General features: G+C 43.0%; 1 protein-coding gene across 7 annotated transcripts in view; it reads left to right on the top strand.

Annotated features, from left to right (window-relative positions):
* LOC140716953 (proprotein convertase subtilisin/kexin type 7-like) overlaps positions 1 to 20464 on the top strand; it is a 287410-nt gene that overhangs the window by 82000 nt on the left and 184946 nt on the right. For all 7 annotated transcript variants that reach the window (XM_073030136.1, XM_073030133.1, XM_073030137.1 and 4 more), the window contains 2 exons: positions 1809 to 1899; positions 4895 to 4949. In XM_073030136.1, coding sequence (XP_072886237.1) covers positions 1809 to 1899; positions 4895 to 4949 — 146 coding nt within the window. The remainder of the gene's footprint in view (positions 1 to 1808; positions 1900 to 4894; positions 4950 to 20464) is intronic.

The raw sequence follows: 20464 nt of genomic DNA, 5'->3' as shown, positions 1-20464 counted from the left end.
CAGAAATAGGCTCTTTGTCCCATCTAGTCTGTGCCAAACCTTTATTCTGCCAAGGCTCATCGACCCACACCCAAACATGGCCCTCCATAGCCTTCCCATCCGTGTACTTATCCAAACTTCTCTTAAATATTGCAATTGATCCCACATCCACCACTTCCACTGGTAGTTAACTGTCCACACTCACACCACCCTCTGAGTTAAAAATGTTTCTCCTCAGATTCCCTTTAAATATTTTGCCTTTCACACTTAACTTATGACCTTCAATTCAAGTCCCACCCAACCTAAGTAGAAAAAGCCTGCCTGTGTTTACCCTATCCATACCCATCATAATTGTGTATGCCCCTATCAAATCTCCTCTCGTTCTACACTCCAGGGAATGAAGTCCAAACCTATTCAACTTCTCCCTATAATTCAGGCCCTCAAGACCTGCATTAAATGCCATCTGCCATTTTCTGCCTGTTTTTCCAGCGGTTGAGATCCTGCTGCAAGCTCTGATGGTCTTCCTCACTATCCACAACACCTCCAATCTACGTCCACACTAGACTGAATAAATCCATAACCGAAGCTTTTTCTCTTCATTTTGACCCTCCACATTGAAATGGCATTTTCCTCCCCCCAAAACGGAGCTTTTCTAAAATGTCCTCCAGAGTGTGTAAATTTGAAAATGCCGATTGTGCAGATCAGTGTGGACGGGGTAACCGGAGAAATCTAAAAATGCTGTCATGACGTGCCGGAACAGATGGTGGCGGCAGCACAGCATTTCATTGTTTTCTTGAACGCAACCTAACAATTTCAGAACTGGCGACAATGAGGCTGAAGCCGGAAGAGTTAGAAATGTACTCACCAAATACTTTGACCCATTACTTACTGAATAAGTAAGTAAACTCACTTTGCCCTGTTTTCTGTCCTTGCTTGTATGAAGGTGGTTTACCTATTTTTGCAAGTACTTCTCTGACAATAGATGTGTAACAGCCTACTGTAACATTGTATGGAAATACAAGATAACACTGATGCAGACATGTTTTATACATTTAACAAGGTGCTTTATTAATGCAACAGAGTTGGTCAGATTTTCAATGTTCGTCGTCAGCCGGGTCATACTGTCCGTGAACGCCCTGTCAGTTGCCTCTATACACTCCAGTATTTGTTATTTTTTAAATTTTAAGTCTTCCTGCGCGACAGCCAACAGCTGTCCGTTATTTGGCAATTTCCTTTAAAGTTTTTCTAGTCTGTAACTGCACAAATGCGCACTTTCACTGCAAGATTCGACACCAAACATGTCGCTTGTTTTCTGTAGATGTGTCCTGCGCATGTCCAGTAGGAGGAGATTCGCCCAAATACCCATTTTAATGTGGACGGAGGTATTTTCAAAAACGCTTGGTGTGGACGCCTGTCGTTTTTACACGAAACCGGTGTTTTCAAAATTATCTGGTCTAGTGTGGACGTAGCCTTAGTGTCATCCACAAATTTGCTGATCCAATTGATCACATTATCATGCAGATCAGTCAGAGAGACAACCATTTACTACCACTCTAGCCTGGCTTCTCCCACAAAGCCAGTGTCTTATCCAGTTTACTACCACATCTTGAATGCTGAGTGACTGAACCTTCTTGACCAACATCCTATGCAGGACCTTGTCAAAGGCCTTGCTAAAGTCTACTCAGTGTCTACTAGCAACAGTAGTGTTGGTAGCAGATTTCTAGATGGCAATGAGCTGTGCCTAGCCACATTGTCATGAGTGCAGAGAGAAAGGTTTTCCTGATGTCAGTTTGTCACTGCTGATGGGATCTTCTCTCTTTCCCCTACAGGTATCCGTGTGCTGGATGGACCCTTGACCGACAGCATTGAGGCAATGGCTTTCAACAAGCACTTTCAGATCAATGATATTTATAGCTGCAGGTTTGTATTCCTAATGGGGTGGGTCAGTGGGGGTGCTGTGTATCATTGTTGAGTGCACAAGATATAGCAGGATTAGGCTATTCAGCCCATTGAGTCTGCTCTGCCATTCCATTATGACTGATCCCAGATCCCACTCAACACCATACACCTGTCCTCTCACCATATCCCTTGATGTCCTAACCAATCAGGAATCTTATCAATTTCCTCTTTGGATATACCCACAGAATTTGCCTCAACCTATTGTACTCCGTAGCCAAGTAAACTATCTTGGGTCCAGTAATTGGTAGGGGGTTGGGTCATGCTGTGTGCCTGATCTGGGAGATGATCGGTCTGATGGGGCTTTCAGTCTCTGGAATGTTAGTCTGATTACAGTGACTAGGTGTCCAACATATAGATCCAACGGTGGAACAGTGAGGTGGTGTAACCGTTTATAGTGCCTGAGAGTACTGATTGAAGCATGGCAGAACAGTAGTGTCACGGTTAATTTAAAGCTATTACAGCACCAACAATCAAGTTTAATTGTCTGTAAGGGGTTCGTACATTCTCCCCGTGACCACATGGATTTCCTCCAGGTGCTCCCGTTTCCTCCCACAGTCCACAGGTGTATGGGTTTGGTTTAGTAAGTTGTAGGCATACGATGTTGGCACCGGGAGCATGGCACCATTTGCGGGCTGCCCCCAGCACATGTTCAGACTGTAATTGTTGATGCAAATGGCGCATTTCACTGTATATTTCAATGTACATGTGACAAATAAAGCTAATCTTCAATCTTTACATTTAATAGCGTTTCATTGCCCTCAGGTAATCCTGAAATGAATGTGGATGGTGCTATATAAAAGCAATTAGCATTTTCATAGTTTGTTGATGTATCTTGAGGTGATTGGGAATGTCCCTTGCAAAGACCACTCACTTTGTCAGCAAATTCCAGCATCTGCTGTCTCCCTGTCTGCAGGCATTCTGAAAGTGCCAGTTGACATGATCTTGATTCAAAACATGTGTCATTTGTGTTATTTGTATTAAAACCCAACACAACCTAAGGATGTGCTGAGAGCAATGGAGTTCTCCAGGGGACTGAGTTCTTTCCTCATTTCTCTTGGGCAGCATCTCATGTCAAGGATGACTTGCTCCTCCTCCAGCTCTGTGGCGGCTGTTGAAACCATAGAACAGTGCAACACAGTACAGACCCTTCAGCCCACAATGTTGTGCCAGCATTTTGACACATAGTAAAATCAATCTGACCCTTCCCTCCTTAGATGTGCTCATCTAAGTCTTAAATGCCCTAAATGTAGCAGCGTCTAATGTGCCCCACCCCTGCCAGGATTTCTATGCACCCACCACTCTGAGTGTTGGGGGATCAACACCTTATATTCCGTCTGGGTAGCCTCCAACCAGATGGCATGAACATTGATTTCTCTAACTTCCGTTAATGCCCCTCTTCCCCTTCTTACCCCATCCCTGATTTATTTTCCCTCCTCCCTCTTTTTTCTCTCTCTCTGCCTGTTCTCCATCTCCCTCTGGTGCTCCCCTCCCCATTTCTTTCTCCCTAGGCCTCCCGTCCCATGATCATTTCCCTTCTCCAGCTGTGTATCCCTTTTGCCAATCACCTTTCCAGCTCTTGGCTTCATCCAACCCCCTCCTGTCTTCTCCTATCACTTTGGATCTCCCCCTCCCTCTCCTACTTTCAAATCTCTTACTATCTTTTCTTTCAGTTAGAAAGACTGAACGAAGGGACTCAGCCCGAAACGTCGATTATGCTTCTTCCTATAGATGCTGCCTGGCCTGCTGTGTACCACCAGCATTTTGTGTGTGTTACCAGTGGGGGGAGCTTGTTCTTCACAAATTAACTTTCAGGCTTCCTGGATTACTGCAGAAATTCCGCTTCAAAGCTCAGGGCAAAGAATAGATTTTTAAACTGATTATGATATCCTTGCTTTGACTACATGGGCGTTCTGCTTTAAGCATTTCACTGAATTCTGTTGCTGTGCATGTTCAGTCTGGAAGCAGGCTGTATTTAATCTTAAATCTTGTTTGGCCTCTGACCAAAAATCCATGCAAGATAAAAGTGGAAAAAGTAAAGTCTCTCACTGTTTTGCTGCAGGTCAACGTCAGTGGATTCTGGTCACTCTGGTAGGCATCCTTTACTCATTGCCTTCAGTCAGTGAAAATGGATAATATTGTTCACTGTCCATCTGGCAGAAAGAAAAGAGCAATCAGGAGCCCTTGTATATTTTTTAAAAACTTCATACCTTAAGGTGTGCAAAAATACACCTCTGGATGAGAGTAATGAGTAAATTGCATGGTCATGTAAGTGGTTAGCATGACACTTCACAGCACCAACTGTAAAATCAGGGTTCAATCCCCGACATTGTCTGTGAAGTCTGTAGAGGCTCCCCGTGACCATGTGGGTTTCCTATTGATGCTCCAGTCTCCTCCTACATTCACGTACGGTTTAGGGTTAGTAAGGTTTTACACAAAGTAATGCATTTCACAATGTTTCGATGTACGTGTGAGTGATGAATGTGTGGAATACCCTGCTGGGGTGGTGGGTCGAAGCAGGTACATAAAGGGCATTTAAGTAACTTAGAAAGGCATATAGATAATAGAAAAATGAAGGGCGATGTAGGATAGAAAGGCTGGGTTGTTCTTAGAGTGGATACAACAGGCCTGTACTGTGATGTAATGTTGTATGTTATCTCTTTTAAACTCTTGTGCACAAATTGAAAAGGTGTTTTAGGCACCTTTCTCTCTCCAGCTGCTTTGCTCTGCCTGATGCCTTTTTCTTTATTTTTTCCTGTTGGTTTCCAGGATTCCCTATTTCAAAAAAATTAATTTCCTGATGCTATCTAAAAAGGGCTCCTTGAAGGAACTTTGCTCTTTAAGGGCCAGCCTTGGGGCATTCAAGTTGAGTTCTGAAGTTTGCACTTGCCAACTAGACCTGACCTTGACCAATGGTGCTCGTGTGGTTTACTCATTCCCTGTTTCTTATCTCCTACAGCTGGGGTCCGGATGACGATGGGAAGACTGTGGATGGTCCACACCCACTTGGGAAGGTAAGAGGCCAGAGGACACAGACACAGACACACACACACACACACACACACACACACACACACACACAGACACACAGACACACAGACACACACACACACACACACACACACAGAGGGACACACGCAGACACACACACTGAGACAGAGACGCACACACACACACACACACACTCTCTGTCTCTGAGACAGACACACAGGGGCACACGCAGACACACACACTGAGACAGAGACGCAGACACACACACTCACTGACACACAGACACACACACTCTCTCTGTCTCTGAGACAGACAGACACACACACACACACTCTCTCTCTCTGTCTCTGAGACAGACACAGACACACAGGGACACACGCAGACACACACACTGAGACAGAGACACACAGACACACACACACTCTCTCTGTCTCTGAGACAGACAGACACACACACACACACACACACACAGGAACGCACGCAGACACACACACACTGAGACAGACGCACAGACACACACACTCACTCACACACACACACACACACACACGCACACACACACTCTCTCTCTCTCTGTCTCTGAGACAGACACAGGGACACAGGGACACACGCAGACACACACACTGAGACAGAGACGCAGACACACACACTCACTGACACACAGACACACACACACTCTCTCTGTCTCTGAGACACACACACATACACACACACACACACACACACACACACACACACACACACACACACACACACACACACACACACACACACACACACACACACCCCTTCATCAGGGCTGGAAAGGAAGAGGGAAGAAGCCAGAGTAAGGGATGAGGGGAAGGAGTACAAGGCAGGTGATAGGTGAGGCCAGGTGGTGGGAGAGGGGTGAAGAAGTGAGAACCTGGGAGGAGATGGGTGAAAGAGGTAAAGGACTGAATGAGGAATCTGATAGGAGAGGGGAGTGGACCATGGGAGAAAGGGAAGGAGGAGGGGAACCAGAGAGAGATGATGGATGGTGAGAAGGTGTGAAAGGGGAACCACAATGGGCAGGTGGGGAGTAATTACCAGAAGATGGAGAAACTGACATTCGTGCTGTCAGGTTGGAGGCTACCCAGAAGGAATAAGACCACAAGGACCATAAGATGTAGAAGTTGAATTAGGCCATTTGGCCCATCAAGTCTGCTCTGCTATTTTATCATGGCTGATCTAATTATCCTCTCAGCCCTAATTTCCTGCCTTCTCCCAGTATCCCTTCATGTCCTGACCAATCAGTCTATTAACCTCTGCCTTGAATATACATACAGACTTGGTCTCCATAGCTGCCTGAGGCAAATAATTCCACAGATTCACCACTCCCTGGCTAAAGAAATTCCTCCTCAACTCTGTGCTGAATTGACACCCCTCTGTTCTGAGGCTGTGTCCTCTGGTCTTAGACACTCCCACCATAGGAAACATCCTCTCCACATCCACTCTATCAAGGCCTTTCATCATTTGATAGGTTTCAATGGTCACCCCTCATTCTTCTGAATTCCAGTGAATACAGGCCCAGATCCATCAAGTGCTCTTCATATGACAAGCCATTCAATCCTGGAATCATTTTCATAAACCTTCCTTGAACCCTCTCCAGCTTCGGCACATTCTTTCTAAGATAAGATGCCCAAAACTGTTCACAATACTCCAAGTGAGGCCTCACCAATGCTTTATAAAGTCTCAACATTATATCCTTGCTTTTATATTTTAGTCCTCTGGAAATGAATGATAACATTGCAATTGTCTTCCTCACCACAGACTTAATCTGCAAATTAACCTTTAGGGAATCCTGCACAAGGGCTCCCAAGCCCCTTTGTACCTCAGTTGTTTGTATTTTCTCTTCATTTAGAAAATAGTCAATCCTTTCATTCCTTCTATCAAAGTACATGACCATACACTTCCCAACACTGTATTCCATCTGCCACTTGTTTGCCCATTCTCTTGTCTAAGTTCTTTTCTAGCCTCTCTACTTCCTTAAAACTACTCTCTCTCCACCTAGCTTAGTATCATCTCCAAAATTTGCAACAAAGCCATCAATTCCATCATCTAAACCATTGACATATAACATAAAAAGAATTGGTCCCAACACAGACCCCTGTGGAACACCACTAGTCACAGACAGTAAGAAAATGCTCCCTTTATTCCCACTCTTTGCCTCCTGTTGATCAGCCACTGCTTTATCCATGCTGGAATCTTTCCTGTAATGCTATAGGTTCATAGCTTGCTAAGCATCCTCATGTGTGGCACCTTGCCAAAGGCCTTCTGAAAATCCAAGTAAACAACATCCACTGACTGTCCTTTATCTATCCTACTTGTTATTGCTTCAAATAAATCCAACAGATTTGTCAGATAAGATTTTCACTTGAGGAAACCATGCTGACTGTGACCTATTTATCTGTCACTCTTCCAGTGTAGAGTGCTCTCCTGCTTCAAATTATCTACCCTTGTCCCTGTACCAAAAAAGACCAAGGTAACATTTCTGAACGACTGGCATCCTGTCACACTCACCTCAATAATAAGCAAATTTTTTTTTCTTTTCAATATTTTTATTGATTACTTGCATAGATGAATACAAATACATTATGATATTATGAAAACAGAAACAAAGTTGAAATGCCCCATACCTGTATATGGTAAATTAAATGTGATATTGAAAAGGCATATTTTATTCTAATCTAAAACAAAATCAAAACCCCATAACAAAAAAAAGAAAAAGAGAAAAAAAACCAGCTGTTTGGTTAAAAGAAAAAAAATCCTGAACATAATCGTAAATCCAAACATACAATAGCCATCATCATTGCTGAACAAGTCAAAGATTGTGAAAGTAGTTCTAAAAAGGTCCCCATAATGTGAAAAATCTTCTCTAGGTACAGAAATAGAACACCTAATCTTCTCTAGATTTAAACATGACATAACATCAATCAACCAATGGGCATGAGCAGGCAGAGCAGCATCTTTCCATTTAAGCAACAAAATTCTTCTGGCTAAAAGAGAAATAAAGGCCAAAATATGCAAATCATTCGGCTTAAGAGTAAAATTATTTCCTCCAACAGTGCCAAGCAAGGCAGTCAGAGGGTTCGGTTTAAAGTTTACTTCAAAAAGCTCTGAGAAAGTTTGAAATACTTCTTCCCAAAATTTAAGAAGCCGTGAGCAGGACCAAAACATATGAATTAGAGAGGTCTCTTCGACGTTACACCTGTCACGGTATGGAGAAAAATCTGAGTAAAAACGAGAGAGCTTATCTTTAGTCATATAGGCTCTATGTACCACTTTAAATTGTAAAAGAGAATGACGCGCACATAACGAAGAGGTATGAACAAATTTTAAAAATTTCATTCCAAGGTTGTGAGTGCCTGGAATGACTTGCCAGAGATGGTGGTGGAGTCTAAAACATTAGGGGTATTTAAGAGCCTCTTGGACAGTCACAGGGATGAAAGAAAAATGGAGGGTTATGGTGTAGTGTGGGATAGTACATTTTTTAAGGATTATATGGGTCAGCACAACATGGAGGGCTGAAGGTCCTGTACTGTGCTGTAGTGTTCTATGGTTCTATGGTATCCTCATCAATTGAAATCTGTAGGTCTTGTTCCCAGAGGTTTTTAATTTTATCTAACGGAATGTTTCTCATTGCCAACAACATACTATAAATATTAGAAATAGATCTCATTATTGAAAAGGTTTCAGAGTAAAAATTGTAACAATTAGATTTTTATCTGGACATTTAGGAAACGTATGAAGTTGAGAATGCAAGAAGTCTTTAATTTGTAAATATCTAAAAACGTGAGCTTTACGAAGATTATGTTTAATAGTTGATCAAATGAAGAAAGACTATCTCCAACAAACAGATCCTAAAAACATTTATACCTAGTCTATTCCACTCTTTAAAAACTACATCAGTCAAAGAAGGTTTAAAAAAATATTTGGAAAAAATGGGACTAGAGAGTGAAAAACCAAATAACCCAAAGAATTTTCTAAATTGTAACCAAATCCTCAGCAAATACTTTGAGGGGCTGGTCAAGGACTACAACTGCAGCATGTTACCACCCACACTGGACCCTCTACAATTCACCAACTGACACAACTGATCAACAGACGGCACAATAGCTACTGCTCTACATACTATCCTTACACATCTGAAGAAGAAGGATGCTTATGTGAGAATGCTGTTCTTGAACTACAGTTCAGCATTCAACACCATAATTCCATCCAGGCTCGACAGGAAGCTCAGAGACCTCGGCCTTGACCCTGCCTTGTGCAGCTGGATCCTGGACTTCCTGTCAGATCGCCAGCAGGTTGTAAGAGTGGGCTCCCTCACTTCCAACCCTCTGACTCTCAATACAGGAGCCCCTCAGGGCTGTGTCCGAAGCCCCCTCCTTTACTCCCTGTATACCCATGACTATGTCATCACCCACAGCTCTAATCTGCTAACTAACCTTACGGACAATACTACACTGGTTTAATCTCAAACAATAATGAGGTGGCCTACAGGCAAGAAGTCATCACCCTGACACAGTGGTGTCAAGAAAACAACTTCTCCCTCAATGTCACAAAAACAAAGGAGTTGGTTGTGGATTACATGTGGAATGGAGGTGGGCTAGCCCCTATTGACATCAATGGATCTGGGGTTGAGAGGGTAAACAGCTTTAAGTTCCTTGGCATACACATCACCGAGGATCTCACGTGGTCTGTACACACCAGCTGTGTGGTGAAAAAGGCACAACAGCGCCTCTTTCACCTCAGACAGTTAAGGAAGTTTGGTATGGGCCCCCAAATCCTAAGTACTTTCTACAGGGGCACAATTGAGAGCATCCTGACTGGCTGTATCTCTGCCTGGTATGGGAACTGTACCTCCCTCAATCACAGGACTCTGCAGAGAGTGGTGCGGACAGCCCAGCACATCTGTAGTTGTGAACTTCCCATTATTCAGGACATTTACAAGAACAGGTGTGTGAAAAGGACCCAAAGGATCACTGGGGACCTGAGTCACCCCAACCACAATCTATTCCAGCTGCTACCATCCGGGAAACATAACACAGCATTAAAGCCAGGACCACAGGCTCCAGGACAGCTTCTTCCACTAGGCCATCAGATTGATTAACTCATGCTGATTTGAGTGTACTCTATATTACATTGACTGTTCTATTTATTATAAATTACTATGATTGCACATTGAACATTTAGACAGAGGCATAACGTAAAGATTTTTATTCCTCATGTATGTGAAGGATGCAAGAAATAAATTCAATTTAATTCAATTCAATACTAATGCCTTCACAATCTCTTCAGCCACCTCTTTCAGAACCTTGGGGTGTGCACCATCTGGTCCAGGTGACTTACCTACCTTCAGACCTTTCAGTTTCCCAAGAACCTTCTCTCAGGTTATGGTAACTTCACACACTTCATGACTCCTGACACCTGGAACTTCCACTGTATTGCAAGTGTCTTCCATAGTGAAGACTGATGCAAAATACTTATCAGTTCATCTGCCATTTCCTTGTCCCCCATTACTAACTCTCCAGCATAGTTTTCCAGCGGCCTAATATCCACTCTCGCCTCTCGTTTACACTTAATGTATCTGAAGAAACTTTTGGTATCCTCTTTAATATTATTAGCTAGTTTACTTTCGTGTTCCATCTTTACCTTCTTAATGACATTTTAGTTGCCTTCTGTTGATTTTTAAAAGTTCCCCAATCCTCTAACTCCCCACTAATGTTTTGCTCTATCATATGCTCTTTCTTTGGCTTTTATGTCAACTTTGACTTTTCTTAGGCCCAGACAGAGTAGATATGGAAAAGATTCATCCCATGGTGAAGGAATCTAGGACAAGAGAGCACAGCCTCAGGACTGAGGGGCGTTCATTTAAAACAGAGATGTGGAGAAATTTCTTTAGCCAGAGGGCGATGAATTTGTGGAATTTATTACCACAGGCAGCTGTGGAGGCCGTGTTGTTGGGTGTATTTAAGGCAGAGCCTGATAGGTTCTTGATTGGACATGGCATCAAACGTTACGAGGAGAAGGCTGGGGAGTGGGGCTGAGGGGAGGGGGAAGAGGATCAGCCATGATTGAATGGCGGAGCAGACTAGATGGGTCAAGTGGCTTAATTCTGCTCCTATGTCTTATGGTTTTGTTTGCCACAGTTATGTCATCTTTAGAACACTTCCTCTTTGGGATGTATATATCCTGTGCCTTTGAAATTGCTTCCAGAAATTCCAGCCATTGCTGCTGTGCCAGGGATGAGTCAGTGTTAGAAACACAGAAAACCTACAGCACAATACAGGCCCTTTGGCCCACAAAGCTGTGCCGAACATGTCCTTACCTTAGAACTACCTAGGCTTACCCATATCCCTCTATTTCTCTAAACTCCATATACCCATCCAGGAGTCTTTTCCAATCAATTCTGGCTAACTCCTCTCTCATGCCTCTGTAATTCCCTTTACTCCACTGTAATACTGATACATCTGACTTTAGCTTCTCCTTCTCAAATTTCAGGGTGAATTTGATCATATTATGATCACTTGCCCCGAAGGGTTCTTTTACCTTAGGGTCTCTAATCAGTTCTGGTTCATTGCACAATGAATATGAGTCCAACTTAGGGTGCCTGCAAATGATGAGAGGCAGAGATAGAGTAAACAGTTAGACTCTTTTCTCTGAGGGTAGCAATGTCAAACACTGGAGGACATGCTTTTCGGGGTTGGGGGGTTGTGGTGGTGGTGTTTGAAGGTGTCATGAAGTAAACATTTTTTACACAGAGTGGTAGGTGCCTGGAATGGGTTAGAAGGGATACGAGTGGTATCAGGCAGTTTGATAGAGTTTGAGTTTTTATATAGACACAGGAATAAGAAGGGAATGGAGAGATATGGATGATACACACGAGGACTTTCAGTATAAACTGGCTTCAAAATTGGCACAACATCATGGGCCAAATTGCCTGTCATAGAAACATAGAAAACCTACAGCACAATACAGGCCCTTCAGCCCACAAAGCTGTGCCGAACATGTCCTTAACTTAGAACTACCCATGCTTACCCATGGCCCTCTATTTTTCTAAGCTCCACGTACCCATCCAGGAGTCTCTTAAAAGACACTATCATTTCCACCTCTACCACTACCGCCAGCAGTCCATTCCACGCACTCACCACTCTCTGCATAAAAAAAACTTACCCCTATTCTCGTAAGGCATCCTCCCCAATCCAGACATCTTCTTTGTAAATCTCCTCTGCACCCTTTCTATAGTTTCCACATCCTTCCTGTAGTGAGGCAATCAGAACTGAGCACAGTACTCTAAGTGGGGTCTGGCCAGTGTCCAAAAGAGCTGCAACATCACCTCTCGGCTCTTAAACTCAATCTACAAGGTCTACTTGTAGAATGCCTTGGAGTTTTCCTTAATTCTGTCCATCAGGGCCTTCTCATGGCCCCTTCTGGCTCTCCTAATTTCCTTCTTAAGCTCCTTCCGAGTAGCCTTATAATCTTCTAGATCTCTAGTTTTTTGAACCTTTCGTAAGCTCTTCTTTTCTTCTTGACAAGATTTACAACAGCCTTAGTCCTATGTTGTATTGTTCTGTTTTATGTTTAAATGGGGATTTGACTGTCTTTTGAAAGATACAGATTTACAAATCTTGTGTTGAGTGTCACCAACATTGTTTCAGGGCAGATCCTTCATCCAGCCTATCAAATACAGTGGCATGCAAAAGTTTGGGCACCCCTGGTCAAAGTTTCTGTTACTGTGAATAGTTAAGCGAGTAGAGGATGAACTGATCTCCAAAAGTCATAAAGTTAAAGCTGAAACATTCTTTACAACATTTTAAGCAAGATTAGTGTATTATTTTTGTTTTGTGCAATTTTAGATTGAAAATAAGGAAAGGAGCACCATGCAAAAGTTTGGGCACCCCAAGAGATTTGAGCTCTCAGGTAACTTTTACCAAGGTCTCAGACCTTAATTAGCTTGTTAGGGCTATGTCTTGTTCACAGTCATCGTTAGGAAAGGCCAGGTGATGAAATTTCAAAGCTTTATAAATACCCTGACTCCTCAAACCTTGTCCCAACAATCAGCAGCCATGGGCTCCTCGAAGCAGCTGCCTAGCACTCTGAAAATTAAAATAAATGATGCCCACAGAGCAGAAGGCTATAAGAAGATAGCAAAGTGCTTTCAGGTAGCCATTTCCTCTGTTTGTAATTTAATTAAGAGATAGCAGTTAACTGGAATGGTGGAGGTCAAGTTGAGGTCTGGAAGACCAAGAAAACTTTCCAAGAGAACTGCTCGCAGGATTGCTAGAAAGGCAAATCAAAACCCCCATTTGACTGCAAAAGACCTTCAGGAAGATTTAGCAGACTTTGGAGTGGTGGTGCACTGTTCTACTGTGCAGCGACACCTGCATAACTATGACCTTCATGGAAGAGTCATCAGAAGGAAACATTTCCTGCATCCTCATCACAAAATTCAGCATCAGAAGTTTGCAAAGAAACATCTAAGCAAGCCTGATGCATTTTGGAAATAAGTCCTGTGGACTGACAAAGTTAAAATAGAACTTTTTGGCTGCAATAAACAAAGGTATGTTTGGAGAAAAAAGGGTGCAGAATTTCATGAAAAGAACATCTCTCCAACTGTTAAGCACGGGGGGTGGATCGATCATGCTTTGGGCTTGTGTTGCAGCCAGTGGCACGGGGAACATTTCAATGGTAGAGGGAAGAATAAATTCAATTAAATACCAGCAAATTCACACCATCTGTAAAAAAAAAAAAAGCTGAAGATGAAAAGAGGATGGCTTCTACAACAGGATAATGATCCTAAACACACCTCAAAATCTACAATGGACTACCTCAAGATGCGCAAGCTGAAGGTTTTGCCATGGCCTTCACAGTCCCCCAACATAAACATCATCGAAAATCTGTGGATAGACCTCAAAAGAGCAGTGCATGCAAGATAACCCAAGAATCTCACAGAACTAGAAGCCTTTTGCAAGGAAGAATGGGTGAAAATCCCCCAAACAAGAATTGAAAGACTCTTTGCTGGCTACAGAAAGCGTTTACAAGCTGTGATACTTGCGAAAGAGGATGTTACTAAGTACTGACCATGCAGGGTGCCCAAACTTTTGCTTAGGGCCCTTTTCCTTTTTTGTTATTTTGAAACTGTAAAAGATGGAAATAAAAAAGTAATCTTGCTTAAAAATATTTTAAAAATGTGTCATCTTTAACTTTATGCCTTTTGGCAATCAGCTCATCTTTTACTTAACTTTTCACAGTAACAGAAATTTTGACCAGGGCTGCCCAAACTTTTGCCTGCCACTGTATATATATTCCACCTCCACTTGTACTACCAATAAATTACAGCCATTAAATTAAACAGAAAATGTAAGTACTATTCCAATGTCCCAATAATTTTTTTTCTCCAAAGTTGCTTACTTCACTGTTCTGGAGAAGAAACAATCCATGGGACACTGCAGGACAATCTTTCAGGTTTGGCGATTAGTGATGAGAAGGGAGCTGAAGATGTTCTGATGATGATAGTGCCCTTTGTCCTTTGATGCTTGGGGATGAGTGTGGTTGTGAGATTTTGCTCATTTATCAGGATCTGGACAAGGACCATGTTTCTTGCCTATCCCTAATTGCCCTTTTAGAAGGTGAAGTGAGTTGACTTAAATCATAAGACATAGGAGACGAATTAGGCCATTCAGCCCATCAAGTCTGCTCCACCATTCCATTTTGGCTGATTTATTCTCCCTCCCAACCCTATTTTCCTGCCTTCTCCCCATAACCTTTGATGCCGTTACTAATCAAGAAGTTATCAAACTCTTTTTTAAATATACTTAATAACTTGGCCTCCACAAGCATCTGTGGCAATGAGTTCCACAGATTCACCACCCTCTGGCTAAAGTAATTCCTCATCTCTTTCTAAAAGGACATTCTTCTATTCTGAGACTGTGCCCTCTGGTCCTAGGCACTGGGCTGTTGGGTAGTGAGTCACTCACCACAGGATACCCAGCCCCTGCCCTGCCCTCAGACACCTGGTCCTTGCATGTTTGGCCCCATTAAGTTACCACGCCAACACTCCTTGCAAACTGAAGCACAAACAGTAAGTGAACATTGTTCTCTTTGTCTCAAGGTCCAAAGTACAGACTCTTGAAAATATTTTGCTTCAGATAAGAACTGATTGTAGAACACAATGAGTAGAGGCCAGTGGCCAAATTTTGTTCGCCCCATTGTGCAGTGGCTATGAAGGCTTGTCTGGCAGTCTGCTACCTGTCCAACATCCCAATACTGTCCAGTGAGACTTTATTCACCACTTTTTAACAAAACAGAAGCAAAGTTATATGATGTGGAGCTTTGGGTTTAAGATTCTGCACTCAGTGACTACTTTCTTAGGCTCACATATACGCCTACATGTTAGTGCGAATATCTAATCAGCAGCTCAATGCATAAAAGCATGCAGACATGGTCAAGAGGTTTAGTTTTTGTTCAGACTGAACATCAGAATGGAGAAGAAATGTGATCTGGGTGAGTTTGACAGTGGAATTATTGTTGGTGCCAGACAGGGTGTTTTGAGTATCTCAGAAACTGCTGATCTCCTGGGATTTTCACACACAACAGTCTCTGGAGTTTACAGAGAATAATGTGAAAAACACAAGAAAAAACATCCAGTGAGTGGCAGTTCTGTGGGTGAAAACACCTCGTTAATGAGAAAGGTCAGAGGAGAATGGCCAGGAAGGTTCAAGCTGACAGGAAGGTGACAGTAACTCAAATAACCTCACGTTACAACAGTGAGTGAGGAAGAGTATCCCTGAATGCACAACATGTTGAACCTTGAAGTGGATGTGTACAGCAGCAGAAGACCACACCACATTCCACTCCTGTACCTAATGAAGTGGCCACTGAGTGTAATTTTTCGAGGAGAGAGTAAGTTGAGGGAGGTGAAGATTCCACTGCTGGCAGATTTTGGGACAGAGTAGGACTTTACTGATTACTCCCATGTCAAGTGTCTTGGGACATCTTCTTGGAGCCTTGTCAACACAAGCTGTTGTTGAGATAGCTTCAAGTTTGGAGTGTCTGGATCTCATTTCTGTGTGCCTATGCCCAATATGTTTATGAAAATGTGGAATTCTGAACCTTGCCTTTTGAGACTGGCAATGGGATGAAGGAGACAAAACCTGTCTACATCCTTTCTTGGTGTTTTGAGGAACAACTTGTTTGCTGCCGTTTTAACTTGTTGATAAATGCATCAGGACACAGCCTGGCCCTCAAGTAATCTCTCCCTGCCAAATTCATCTGTCAAAATAGCAAATAATGAAAAAAACTCTCCCTAAATGTAAATATTGTTTTCTAGTCTAAAAGGGAGCATGCTGCCTGTTTGCTCTCTCCAGCTGAAACAACAGTTTGCTCCAAATGCAGTAAATGAGTAGTCCACTGTGATTGGAGCAAGGAACAGGGCATACTGCCTTGCTGCTGGAAATAACAATTCACCTGTTTCACAATATGATCCATTTTAACCCTCTCTTTAGCTATAATGAGAGGGTTCTGGTTTAAGGTGCACTCCAGAAACTTGCAGATTTCACATGCTGTTGACCTGTAGAGGGGAGCTTGCAGTACCAGAGATGCAGTCATAGACTTCTACAGCTTTTTTTAAAATCAAGATGCCCATCCAAGTTAGTCTGTTTGGGTTGCCTCCAATCTGACAACATGGAACATTGATATCTCTTAACTTTCAGTAATTACACCCTCTTCATCACTTTTCCTCATCTGCTCATCACCTCCCTCTGGTTCCACTCCTTTCCCTTCTTCTTCCATGGTCCACTGTCCTCTCCTCTCAGATTCCATCTTCAGCCCTTTATCTCCTCCACCTATCCCCTCCCAGCTTCTCACTTCATTCCTCTCCCACCCATCCACCCACCTTCCTTCACACTTGGTCTCAGCTATCACCTGCAGCTTCCCCTCCTTCCCCACCCCCCACCTTGTTCCAACTTTTTGCCTTTCTCCATGGACAAAAACAGTAAATGCAGGAAAGAGTAGTTTTTAGGGAGTTTTTGTTGAAAAATTATCTGCATTGACTTTACTCAGATTGCTGAAAGGCAAATATATTAAGGAGCAACAAACATTCTGCGGGAAGAACCTTGGGTCGTGCAGTGTCTGTTGGGAGGAAAGGAATTGGTAATGTTCCAGGATCCCTGCATCGGGACTCGTACAAAGTTGATGCAGGCTTTTGGCCTAAAACAACAACATCTCCTTTCTCCCACAGATGCTGCTCAATCCGCTGAATTCCTCCAGGAAATTGTTTGTTGGAGACACAAGGGACTGTTGGTGCTGGTATCTTGGGGGGGGGGGGGGGGACCCAATTCTATGTTTTAAGCTTGATTGGCAGAGGTATTTCTCAATCACCTGCATTCTGGCTGAAACACTGTGATTGCATTTCCTCTTTCTGAATTTGTAGAACAAGTTTAAGGGGACTGCCCATCAGTGCAAGTTTGTTTATTGCTCAACCTGAAATTAAAGTTCAAAGTAAATTTATTATATATGTATGTATATGTCACCATATACTACCCTGAGATATATTTTCTTGTAGGCATTCACAGTGGAACAAGTTTTCAATAGAATCAATGGAAAAACTACACACATAGTGCAAATACACCCAATGTGCAAATGAAGACAAACTGAATACAAAAAAATCAATAAACAAGTTATAAATAGAGAATATGGGTTGTAATAAATAATATTGAAGGTGAAATTATTTATTTCATGTTCAACGGGTTAATATGTGACCAATTAACCTAGTAATTCATACATCTTTAGACTGTGGGAAGAACCCAGAGCACCCATTAGAAATATAAGAGGTCACAGGAAGAACATACAAGCTGCTTGCAGACAGCAGCAAGGATTGAACCCATGTCACTGGTGCTGTAATAGCTACCTGCTACCATGCCACAAATGTACTTATCTTGTCCTTCATCAGTAAACTGGCCATTCATTCTTTATCAGCTGTGAAACACCAGATTCCCACTGGAAATGAATACAAGTCATGTGTAACCCCCTGTGTCGCCTCAGGCTCGCTCAGCTCATTCTCATCTAGGGGGAGCAGCCTTTGGCCCCGCCCAACTGGGTAATCAGCTGGTGTGGATGCTGTGCGATGTCCCCGCCTCGCCAAAAAACAGACAGTACACCATATGTGATTAAATGATTACAATTTATAAAGATTACTATAACTAAGTGATTAATAACGATACAGTATATATGAAGGAAAAGAAAGTAAAGGCGCCAAACTTATCAAAGTCCAACCCACTTCGTGCACAACCGTTGGAGCTCAATTAACGAAGTCTTCTGGCCACCATTTGATCCCCTCCGAACGTCCTCGACTTGCAGCTCAGGACCACCTGAAGTGGTCAACCAAGCACATCTATCTTCGTCTCCTCTCCTCGGGGTACCTCCTGACCTTGGACCCCTGCTTGGGGTCCATTCCTCACCCAGTTTACAGCATCGCGTCCTCTCTCTCTCACCCCCTCATGCCGATCTCCCCAAAATGCCCGCCAACAATAGCTTACAGATTCAGAAAAAAGAACAACATTAATCCCAATTGGTTTGCAAAGGAATACCATTCTCGTTATCAGTAAATTTTAACCCAAACAAGCTTCCAGCACTCTCTCGTAACAAAGAAGCATTCCTACTTTTAACAAAGCAAAGAAGCCTTTTGATTAACATACGCAGTAACAAAGAAAAAGAAGAAACCCCCTTTACACATGCAATTGACAGAGGATTTTAATCCCAGTGAGATCCAGCATACAATTTGGCTGTTCTAATTTTAAGCACAATCATGCTTCTAAATGTTGATGGGGTGGTGAACTAGTAGTTAAACTGACACAGAGTACGTCAGTTGACTAACTTGTTTAAAACTACTTAAAAGGAAAGTGCACATACACAATATACTGGAGGAACTCAGCAGGTTAGGCAGCATCTGTGGAGGGAAGGAGTTTGAAAGAGACTTGAGGGGTGTACAGGATTAAGAAAGATTAGCTTTGTCACGTGTACATTGAAGCATACAGTGAAATGTGCCATTTGTGTTGAGGATGTGCTGGGGGTAGCCTACAAATGTTGGCACACTTCAGCACTAGAATAGCACACCCACAACTCACTAACCTGAACCTGTGTGTCTTTGGAATGTGGGAGGAAAGCAGAGCACCTGGGGAGGAGGTACAAATTCCTTACAGATAGTGGTGGGAATTGAATCCCAATTTTACAGCTGTGATGTGTTCATGCTCTCATGTCTGGCTTGTGGAGATGGTGTTTTATATCCAGTGCCTTGAGATACCAGTTGCAGCTCATGAAAGGGCAGAGTCCAGTCAGGGTGCTGCCTACTAAACAATGAGTTTTGTGCGGAGTCCTCAAACACCTTTTCCTTCAATTGACCAGAAGCTGTTCTGGTGCATTGAAACCAATTGAATTTCGTCAAGGTCTCCCTTTGATGTGAAGTGACTTCTGAGATGTGGGAAGGTGTTCACTTTTTTCAGAGGTTACTCAAACCTTGGCAGCCAATGAGGTTTGAGTAACCTCTGAAAAATGAGTCCTGCCGAAGGGTTTCAGCCTGAAACGTCGACTGTACTCTTTTCCTAGATGCTGCCTGGCCTGCTGAATTCCTCCAGCATTTTGTGTGTGTTGCTTGGATTTCCAGCATCTACAGATTTTCTCTTGTTCTCAGTAGTTAATGCTTTGCATTTACACACCCTTAGTGATTGAGCTGCAAGTTATCATCAATGCTTTCCCCAATATATGAAGGATTTGGAGGCTTTGCAGAGGGTGCAGAAGAGGTTTCCCAGAATGCTACCTGGATTAGAGAGCATTTGCTGTGAGGAGAGGTTGAATCTTATAAACTTTCAAGTCTCCTCTGCAGCTCCGTAGAAAACAACCCAAGTTTGTCCAGAGGTATAGGTAGAGGAGGCAGCCAGTAATCTTTGTCCCAGGGTCAAAATGTCTAATTCTAGAGGGCGTGCAATTAAGGTGGTAGGAGGCAAGTTCAAAGGAGATGTGTGAGACAAGCTTTTTTTTTAACACAGTGGATGCCTGGGATGTGCTGCAATGGGTGGTAGTAGAGGCTAATATGACAGGGGTGTTTAAGAAGCTCTTAGATAAGCACATCTGGTATGGAGGTGCCACTGCACAGGATTGGAAAATGCTGCAGAGGCTTGTAAACCCAACCAGCTCCATCATGGGCACAAACCTCCCCTCCATCAAGAAAATCTTCAAAAGGCGATGCCTCAAAAAGGTAGTAACCATCATTAAGGACCCCCATCATCCAGAACATGCCCTCTCCTCATGCTACTATCAGAGAGGATGTACAGGGGCTTGAAGACACACATAACATTTTAGAAACCACTTCTTCCCCTCTGCCATCAGTTTTCTGAATGGACACTTCAGAAATCCTACTTTTACACTTCTTGGGCTCATCAGGTGCTTCGGGTCTTTCAACATCAGACACTCTTGCCCAGGTGACCCAGCCAGGATTGATGAGGCCCTGGCTTGTGTCCCAGCA

This window comes from Hemitrygon akajei, chromosome 26, assembly GCF_048418815.1.
Source record: "Hemitrygon akajei chromosome 26, sHemAka1.3, whole genome shotgun sequence".
Lineage (NCBI taxonomy): Eukaryota > Metazoa > Chordata > Chondrichthyes > Myliobatiformes > Dasyatidae > Hemitrygon > Hemitrygon akajei.
The sequence above is the reverse complement of the archived record's forward strand: the minus strand, read 5'-3'. Positions and strand labels throughout refer to the sequence as shown.